Source organism: Larus michahellis, chromosome 9, assembly GCF_964199755.1.
Source record: "Larus michahellis chromosome 9, bLarMic1.1, whole genome shotgun sequence".
Taxonomy (NCBI): domain Eukaryota; kingdom Metazoa; phylum Chordata; class Aves; order Charadriiformes; family Laridae; genus Larus; species Larus michahellis.
The window spans coordinates 539,816-549,423 of NC_133904.1; the positions used below are offsets into that span (position 1 = coordinate 539,816).

The window sequence follows — 9,608 nt, forward strand, 5'->3', positions numbered from 1 at the left end:
CTACATCAAAATGTCTTCTCCTGACAGGGGTCTGCCGAGGGCTGGGGGGAGACGGGCATCACCCCGGCGGGTACCGAGCCTGTCTGCCGCGCGCTGGGGGGTCGAGTGCCCGATGAGGCAGGAACAGGCCGGGCGGGCTGCAGGCAGGGACAGCCAGCTCAGCAGCCACCGTGGCCACATCGGGGTGCCCATCCGGGGAGCGGTGCCCAATAATGGCAGCATGAAGCACAGTCGCGGGGGTTTATTACGCAGTGGCAAAGTAAAACAGCAGTGGTGGTGCTGCTCCGGCTCCGGAGGAGTGATCCTCAACCCGCTCAAGGGCTGGCGGCAGCGGCCAGTGCTCTGGTCTCCATGGGGCTCTCGCACAGGGTGGCCTCCCCGGGCTCTCAGGGGGGAGGTCTCTGTTTTGGGGGGCTCCAGGCTGCAGTCCCAGGGGTGCAGGGGGGTCCTCGCTGCTGCTGGGGCGGGGATGGGGCTTCCTCAGCACGGGTTGAGCAGAGCTGTGCCCGCTGCCGCTGTCTGCTGGGCACCCCAGGCATGGACTCCTGCAAGGATGAAACTACCATCTTGCTCGGGGCACGGAGAAGGGCCTGGGAAATGCTTCGCTGTGAGGACGGGGGCTCGCAAAGCAAAGGAAATCACCCAGCAAAAAGCTCCTGCTGAAACCTCGCCTCCGTTTTTGAGCCAGCGGCTCCTGGGATGCTGTTGCCGGCGTGGGCCCTGCGGCGGGGAGCGTGTGCCTGCCCCGGGGAGAAAGGGGAGCTGCGCTCGCCCCTCCTCTGCCCGCGGGCACCGAGCTGGCAGCCGCAGGGCAGCTCCCTCTGGGATAACGGCACCCGGCTCGATGCAGGAGCGCTCGGGAGGTGGGCGCTGGGTGGGTCAGCGCTGCCCCGTCCCCTCGGCAGCCCGGGCACAGCTCCCCGCCCCGCGGGCGCGAGCGGGCAGTGCCCGGCCTTGCTGGATGCCCGGCTGCACCTTGCAGTCACATCGGGCTCTGAAGGTGCACCAGGCGTCGGACAAGGGCCCAGGTGGGGCTGGCGAGTGGGGACAGAGCAGCCGGGCAAGGGGACGGGGCCACAGGGCAGGTGAAGGCAAAGCGGGAGGTGATGCTGGGGTGGCCCACGGGCTCGGGGATGCCCATGCTTGGGTGACCATTTTCCACCTGGCTCGGCAGCGTCACATCATCCCCTGCTCCCCTCCAGCCGCCTCCCCGCAGCAGCACCTTGTGAAAACCAGAGGTAAATGTGAGCCGGGAGGACGCTGGGACGCCGCCCGCCCGTCTTCCCCCCGCAGTTCGGGCACAGAACGGCTGCGGCTCTAGGTGCTGGCCCCGCCGCTGCCGGGTCTCTTCTCGGTGAAGAAGCTTTTGAGCAGCATCACTTGCCCAATGCTGACCACAAAGAGGATGAGGGTTTCCCCAACCGACCAGTACGAGACCCGGCCGTTGAGGTCTTCGGCTCTGCTCCGGTCCTGCGCTTCCCGCAGGCGGTAGTGAGTCTGGGAGTCGATCACCGTGTTCAGAGCCTCGTGGATGGTGACGCAGGCGGACTCCATCTGGGGAGACAAGCGTGCTCCATCGCTCCTGATGCAGCACAGCTCGGGCCCGGCGCTCGCGGCCGAGGGAGCTGAGGATCGTGCTGGGGCACCCGAGCGCAGGACAGCAGCGCGCTGTGCTGCTGCGTCTCTGCCAGCCCCGACCCGAGAGCGGTCCCGCTCAAAGGGGCAACGCTGGAGACCGGCTGGTGGAGGGAGCCTGCTCTGAGCACCGGGGCACAGCCGAGGCGCTGGGGGCCAAGGGCAGGGTCTGGGTCCCAGCCTGGGGCACTGACATCCCTGCGGGCTCACCCCAAGGGATGGAAAAGCTCCGCTGCTCCTCCCTTGTGCAGGACGGAACTGGGTGCTCAGGCCAGGGGAGGTTCAGGCCCAGATCAGCCCCCCCATCCCTCTCTGCCCGCGCCGCTGGGAGGGGGACGTGGCCTGCGCACAGCGGGGCGGTTGGCTGGCGGTTGGCACTTCTGCATTTGGTGGAGGGGAGGGTGGACGAGCCCCCAACTGCCATCCTGTGGGGCCGTTTTGCCGCAAGCGGGAGTTGGGGCAGGACCTTTCTCCCGCAGCGGCGTGCGGTGACCCACCTGTGTCAGGGCGGTGACGCGGTTGCTCATGTCGGGCAGGATCGGTGGCTCGTCGCCCACCTGGAAGTCGAAGTAGATGGTTTTGTGGGAGAAGGTGGAGAACTCGTTGCTGAAGCAGAAGGTGTAGACGCCCTGGACTTCGGTGCGGTGCGGGAAGCTGTCATACTGCTTCTTGGTCTCCTTGTAGATTGTCCTGCCGTTGGGGTCCTCCACGAAGCAGTCCACGTCGTAGTGTCCCCCAGTGATCACCTGCGCAGGGAGACGCAGGTGGCACCTGCTGAACTACGTGGCAAGAGCCTCCCGCCCCGGAGGGAGCAGCTCTGCCCGGCCCCACGCCTGTGCGCACAGCCGTGCCCGCAGCGAGCAGGCGCCGTGCCCATGGCTGCCCGCCACGGGACGGGGGCCCAGGCTGGGGGAGCCCCAGGGGAAGCTGTGCCCCACGGTGCCTGCAGCTCAGGTGGGGTGTCCGGAGCTCAGGTAGGGGTGCCTGGACAGGGCGACAGCCCTGATGGCCGGGCCGGGGGCTCCCGTGGCCGCTGTGGGCACACCCCAGTACTGTCTCTGAGGCGGGCACTGCCGGGCAGGGGGCCAGGGCTGGGGACGTCGCCCGGTGCTGCACGGGGGGAGCTGGGGGGTGCAGGGGGGAGGCGCAGCTGCGGCACTGTCTGGGGCTCTGCGGGGCATGGCAGGGGCACGGGTGGGGGAACACGGGCAGGGGCTTGGGGCACACAGTGGGGAATGCGGGCAGGGGCACGGGGCCGGGGGTACAAGTGAGGGAGCACGGGCAGGGGGATGGGTAGAGGACCACGGGCGGGGGGATGGGGGTAGAGGTGGGGGAACGCGGGCAGGGCCACGGGGCTGGGGGTACGGGCAGAGGGCGACGGGCACAAGCAGGGGCCGGGGCGCGGGCAGGGCAGTACCTGGTAGTCCAGCGTGAACTTGGTGCCGCGCTCCAGCTCCTGGTGGAAGCACTGCTTGTCGCTGTCGGGCAGCTCGAAGGTCAGCTCGGTGCCGCCGGCCCGCAGCGCGCCCAGCAGCAGGGCCAGCGCCAGCGCCCGCATCCCGCAACGCATCCCGCCGCTCCCGCTCCGCATCCCGCAACGCATCCCGCCGCTCCCGCCCCGCCCCGCCTGACGTGGCGCCCTCCCGGCACCGGCACCGGCGGCGCTTCCGCTGGGGGCGGCCCCGGAGGCGGTGCCTCCCCCCGCCACCCCCCCCCCCCCCCCCCCCCCGCCCCCGGCACCGGGCACCCCCCGGCAGCGGGAGCCGAGCACGGCCGGGACCCCGCACGGCGGGGCTCAGGCCCACGCCGAGCTCTTTACGAACGCCGCGATGACATACGAAATCCACGCCGTCCCACGGCATCCCCCGCCACCGCGCGCCGGGGGCAATAAACCCACCCAAATAGCCCCGCGCCGCTGGCGCTGCCCGCTCCCACGCGCAGAACGCGGCACCCTCCTCACCCCAGCCGCGTCCCCTCTCCCAGCGCCCGACGAAGGCCCCAAACGGTGCTTAAAAAAAAAGGACAAACGCAAAACATCGGAATATTTAGAAGTGAACGGAAAAGGTGGACTACAGGATTTAAAATTGCACGCTACGAAATATAAGACAAACGTCACTGTTATAGGGAAAATAGGCCTGAAATTCAATATATAAGACATTTGACCTGCAGAAAGTATAAACTTTAAGGCTGTAAAAATATAAACCCACTTTTACTCTAAATAGCATATTTAAATCTAAAATGCACTTTCAGAGAACATTCCTGTGCAGTTCACACCAAACTGCGACGCTGCTCTGTGCAGGAACTGTACAAAGCTTTGCAACAGCCTGGAGAAAGAGGGCAATTGCCCTGGGCACGGAGCCGGCTGGTCGCCAGCAGTTTTGAGGGGCGGATGGAAGCGCGAGCTGGGCTGATGGAGACGAGGGCAGACCCCGACACCAGCCCCGGCAGGGCGACACTGCTGCCACTTGCGTGGCAAAGCCCCGCTGCCCGTGCGGTGGGCGTCAGGGCACGTGAGGCTTCCCTCAGTAACCTCACAGGCGATGCTCTCGCTTGGCCTTGCACAAGCGGCACCACGTTCGGGGTCGGCTGCAGATCCGAAACACCCGCCGAGCCGGCGGCACAGGGCCGAGGGCTGGTTTCTCTCCACAGCCGGCTCTGTGGGGTGGGTTTGGCTGAGACCGACGGCAGCTACAGCGCACATCCAGCCCCCCGTCCCAACGGAGCGAGGGGTGAGGAGCCACCCCACCACCCACCTGTGCCTGGCTGGGCTGGGGCCGGGGCCGTGGGGGTGGAAGGGGGGGTCCAGCGGTGCACGGTCTCGCTGCCCTGATGCTGCAAAGCTGCCACGTGCTGCTGGTGCAGGCGCAGTCCCGCGGCGGGGCGCTGGGTCCCCCGTCTGCAGGGCTGGGTGCTGGGTCCCTCGTCCTGGCTGCGGTGCTGAGCCTGCAGCTTTCCTCTGCTGGGACCAACCCCTGACGCTCACCACGTGCCATCCTCGGCGACGTGGCGTCCTTGCTCCCCCATCCTTGGCAGAACCTCCTGCGCAGGCAGGCTGGGAGCGCTCCCCACCCAGGAATTTGGTGCTCGGAGTTGCTCAGTGCGGTGGGAAATACCCCCGAACCTCGGTCGCTTCAGAGACAGAGACGAACCCGTTCCCGATCCAGGCCCACCGAAGGCGCCGGGTTGCAGCAGTAACGGGTTTAGCTCAGCCTCCGGAGTTTCAAAGCGCTTGGGAATCTCTGAGGCGGAGAATTGTCTCCCTCTCCAGCGCGGCGAGGGACCGATACATTCAGTGGCTGGGGAGGGGGGTTTCTGCTCTTCCAACCCCCTGCAGCATTAACCTCCTCTCCTTCCTGGTAGGCACTTCACAAACACACCAGCCCCCTGGCGCGGGGCTCCGGACGGGTTTTGGTGTCAGAACCGGCGGGATGGAAGAAAAGCGGATTGTAACTAATGAGGAATAGGGGAGCTGCAGGCCGGAGCCTTGGTGCGAAGGGTGACGATCCCAGATGGCCTGGGGTCGATCTCCCAGGTACCACCTCCTCCCGGGGAAAGGTCGAGGTGAACGAAGAACGCAAGAGAGACTCCGGCTGTTTGGGCTGGATGCCCGGGCTCCCCCTACAGGTCTGGCAAGTGGGAGCAGGAACCCCCCGATTCCCCCCCCGGGCACAGATCTGACCCCCACGGCCGCCAGCGCTTCCCCGGGGCCGAGCGACCGCTCTGTGAGGGAACCGTCACGTTTCTGCAGGGACAGCACTGGTTTGGTGACCTTCCTGGGAAGCAAACGGTGGCATGGCTACTGGGCCGCTATTTCCTCGAAATCGGAGAGCTGCCGCATCTGCTCCGCTTGCATGGAGTGTCTCCGGAGAAGCTTCCTTTTGGCTCTCAAGTCGCCCCGCCAGGGCGAGCTGGGAGCGACGGGCACCAGGGACTTCAGGCCAGCAGCGAGCGGAGAGGGGGTTTTGCTGTTGGAGCCGATGTCGGGGATGGGGGGGTTGGGGTTCACGTTGAGGGGGGGCAGGTATCCTGGCCTCGTGTGGGAGATGTGGTCCAGCAGCAGGGTGCCGGACCCTCGCCTCTCCAGCAAGCCGGGCGGTCGGCGCCGGGCGGTCCCGGGCGAGGTGCGGGCGATGCTGTCCAGGGACTCCCGGGAGCCGCCCAGCAAGGCCAGGTGGGACCCGCTGAGCTTCCTCCGCTCCGACGGCACCTTCCCCGCCTCCGCCGGGCTAGGGACGCCGGAGAGCTGGGGGTCGCAGTCGTAGTGCTCGGCTCCCAGCCTCCGCCAGTGCAGCGTGTCCATGGCCGCGGCCGAGCCGGCGGCAGCGGGGCCGACGCTCTCCGGCTCCTCGGGGACAGTGCTCCTGCGGGGCAGGCGCTGGTGGGTGGGCTGGCTCTTCTCGTAGCCTGCTTTCCTCGGCAGTGGCCCAGAGGCTGGCGGCGTCCTCAAAGCCTGCTCGTCTACCGGGGGGAAGAGAGAGGGGTCCTTGCCCTTGCTGCTGCTGCTCCGGGCGAGGGGGGCCTTTTTGGAGAGCGAGAGGTCGCCGATGCCCATGATCACCTCGTCGTCGGCGCAGACCTGCGTGTCGTCGCGGTGCGCGGAGGCCGCCAGCACCGAGGGTGCGACCAGACCCCAGGGCTCTGACCGCAGCCGCTTCAGCTGGGGCAGGCGGGCTCTCCTGGCCGCGCTGGCTCTGCGGCCCGGGGAGGGGGGCTCGGCGGCCGCCCTGGCAGAGGGACCGTCCCCGGGGTGCGACGGGTGCGGGCTGAAAACGCCGCTCTCCTCAGCGGGGGAAGGTGCCGAGACGGGATTTTTCAGGTGGGCGCTGGAGGGTGCTGTGCACCCCTCGGGGGGGGCCCTCTCCTTGAACTCCAGCGAGGGGGGAACATTCAGGTACTGCTTGGCGGTCTTGGTGCCAGAGGCCGATTTGTCCATGGTGATAATGATCACCTCCTTCCCTTTGGCTTTGCAGGCGTTCAGGAGGTGCTGCAGCACGTCCTTGTCGTCAGCGTTGATGGCGTGGACCAGAGCGGATGCTCCCGAGTGGTCCTCCAGGCTGGGGTCTGCCCCGTTCTCCAGCAGCAGGGACACCACGTCCCCCCCGGCGCCGCGGATGCAGGCGTGCATGAGGGCTGTTTTCCCAGACTTGTCCTGGATGTTGGGGTCGGCTCTGTTGTCCAGCAGGTACTTCACCATCTTGGCCTTGTTGATGCTCTGCTGGTCAACGTGCTTGGTGATGCAGGCCACCATCAGGGCAGTCTCTCCTTTCTCGTTGCTCTCGTTGATGTAAGCCCCCCCTTCCAGCAGCAGCCGGGTCAGCCGGAGCCGGCCGAGCCACACTGCCTTCAGGAGGGAGTTCCCCCCCACCTCCAGCTCCGTCACTTCATCCATGGCACCGGCCGCCGCTTACTGGTGGGCAAAGGCGACGTCGGCCGGCAGCTGCGGAAGGAACCGTGAAGGAGAGATGAGGCTTGCTCCTCAGCCCCGGCTCTCACCTTGCCCTGCCTTCCTCGGGGGGGGTTCATGCTCTTGGCACCGCTCCACATCCCACCACGTCCCTGAGCCCGTCCACCCCACTCTGTGGCACCAGGAGCCCCCCCAAGCCATCCCCCCTGCCCGTGGGCAGCGCCCACAGCCCCCTGCACACGGGGTCCACTGCTGCCCAGGGGGTGCCGGGGGGGTGCAAGGCAGGGGAGTGGCCGCGGGAGCAAAGGCCTGGTCTCCTTGGGGTCCCCTGGGGAGAAAGGGCTGATCTTTGCCAGCGGGGAGCTGCCTCAGCCCTGCCTTCTCACCGCCGTACTGCGCATCTGCTCCATGGCGTTGGCCCCCTCTCAATAATCTCGTCTTTAGCACAGAGTGCGTTTTCCGATCGGCCATGGAGCCTCTGCGCTCCCTTTGTTCCAGAGGACGTGGCTGCCAGGGCCCTGAGGGCACCAATTACCCTTAATTGGCCTGAGCAGCCTCAGCTGAGACCCCCAGGACCCGCCCTCCCTCTGCCCCGGGGCTGGGGGCTCTATTTAAATGCTGGCCCAGGCCCCCAGTGCTGGTTTGAGCTCTGAAGGTGCCTGAGGCTCCATCCACCCGTCAGACCAGACTTGTCCACTGGGCTTTCCTCATTGACCTGGGACCTGACTTGCCACCTTGCCCTGGCCTGATGATTGCTGTTGGTGGGACCTGTCACTGGCTCATCCCTGCCCTGCTCGTGAGGTCTCGCCCCCAGCCTGTCTCGTGGTCACCCTCAGCTTGGGGCTTGCCCCTCCTTGTGAAGCAGCCTCAGCAATAGGTCTCAGTTCATCTTGCCTCGCTCTTTTCCAGCTCTGCTTGCCCAGTAGCCACACTGGCGTTTGCCTGGATGCAGCCCATTTCCCCAAGTGCCAGAGAAATCGGGCTGGTCCTGATGCTGAGATGGTTTCCACTGCGTCTTCCAGGTCTCTCAGGCGGTAAGGCAGAGCCCACTGGAGACAACGTGAGCATCTCCCAGCACTTCTTGGTCTGGAGCCACGGACTTTGCTTCCCCACTGCTGAAGGAAATGCGAAGCAGCTGCGGTCATGCTGTCCGTAGCCCCACGCTGCTTCTCGGTGGTGTGAGCCACTCGTGCAGGAGAGTGCTGTGAGAGCAGCTTCTGCTCACGGCAGTCTCTGCAGCAGCACCAGCTCAGGAGGATCAACAGGCATCGTCTCTGCTGGCAAGTGCTTCCCTGCCACAGCCTGGCCTGGGCTGGCCACGGGAAATTCAGCCAGGTAAGGCCCCCGAGCATCGCTCCACAGCCACGCTACGCACCCCAAGCGCCTTGTGTCCCTGAGGAATACCACCACCCGTCCCCTGCAGCTCCGAGACCTGGTGGGCTTGGTGCACACCGCAGAGGTAGCGGCTCGGGGCTGCACTGGAGGCACCAGCAGATGCCCAGCACCATGGAAACACCACAGAGGCGCAGACACAGACCCACTGCCGGCGTGGCCGGGGGCCCTGCTGCCCGCTTGCCCCACGCTCTCCTTGCCCCTTGCTGCCTGCCCAGCCCTGAGCTGCAGTTTTCCCTCCCCGGGCCGTGCCCGTCCCTTCCCCGGAGCACCCCCACCTGCGGGGGGCCCGGCCGAGCCTGCCCGGGTCGCTCCGGAGCCCTGGGCAGCCTGCGCTCCTCGGGCCCCCCAACAGGCCCCCCCCGGGGCACGCACAAGCTGCTCTGCCCGTCCCCTCCGTGCCCCGGCGGACGGGGATCTGCAGCTCCGGGACTTGCTCGCACGGGGGGCGTCACCCCCCAGCCCCCTCCCCGCAGCCCTGTCCGTGAGCTGCCCCTTCCCCCCGGGGGGCCCGGGTTAGAGTCCCCCCCTGACGGCTCTCACCTCCGCCTCCTCGCCGGTCGCGTCCCCCGCTCCGCGCTGCCGCCGCAGGGTCCCGGCCCGGGGGCAGCCGCCTCGTCCCGTCCCGCCGGGCTCCGCGGAGGCACCGGAGGGAGAACGGGGACCCCGGGGCCGGTGCCCCCCCCCGCCGGGGCCGCCCCGCTCCCGCTGTCCGCGGTGCTGATGGCGGGGTGCCGGCGCCCGGTGCCGGGCTACCCCTGCGGCCGCCCCGGCGCCCCCGCCCGCATCGTCCCTTATGTGCGCTCCGGGCGGCTGCGTCACCCGCTGCCCGGCCCGCACCGGGGCTGCGCGGGGACGGGGGGCGGCGCGTCCGCCCCCGGGAGGGTGAGGGGAGCGGCGGGGCGGGGGTGTCCGTGCGCTGCGGGGGTGCGTCCCCCTGCCCGCCGGCGGGGGTGTCCGGGGGCGGGGGTCTGTGTCCCTGCCCGCCGGCGGAGGGGGTGCGGGGGTGTGTGTCCGGCCGCGAGCGGGGGGGGGGGGTGTGTGGGGTGTGTGCGGGGTGGGAGGTGCGCGGGTGTCCGTGTGCGGGCTGTAGGTCCGTGGGGGTGAGTGTGTGTGCGTGCGGGGGGGGTGTGTGTGGGGTGTGTGCACACGTCGGAGGTGTCTGTGTCCGTGCCGG

General features: G+C 68.0%; 2 protein-coding genes across 3 annotated transcripts; both read right to left on the reverse strand.

Moving 5' to 3' along the window:
* Positions 1–226: 226 nt before the first annotated feature.
* TMED3 (transmembrane p24 trafficking protein 3) lies at positions 227–3,286 on the reverse strand. The gene is made up of 3 exons (XM_074601189.1): positions 3,053–3,286; positions 2,133–2,381; positions 227–1,554 (listed from the first exon to the last, which is right to left on the reverse strand). Exons 1-3 carry the CDS (start codon positions 3,236–3,238, stop codon positions 1,318–1,320), a joined length of 672 nt encoding a protein of 223 aa, XP_074457290.1. The 5' UTR covers positions 3,239–3,286; the 3' UTR covers positions 227–1,317.
* A 143-nt stretch (positions 3,287–3,429) lies between these two features.
* ANKRD34C (ankyrin repeat domain 34C) lies at positions 3,430–9,394 on the reverse strand. 2 transcript variants are annotated; one of them, XM_074601191.1, is made up of 3 exons: positions 8,975–9,394; positions 7,934–8,151; positions 3,430–7,072 (listed from the first exon to the last, which is right to left on the reverse strand). In XM_074601191.1, exon 3 carries the CDS (start codon positions 7,022–7,024, stop codon positions 5,432–5,434), a length of 1,593 nt encoding a protein of 530 aa, XP_074457292.1. In that variant the 5' UTR covers positions 7,025–7,072; positions 7,934–8,151; positions 8,975–9,394; the 3' UTR covers positions 3,430–5,431. The 2 variants fall into 2 exon arrangements, with proteins under 2 accessions (XP_074457292.1, XP_074457293.1); XM_074601192.1 differs by having other exon boundaries at positions 7,934–8,154.
* Positions 9,395–9,608: the final 214 nt, after the last annotated feature.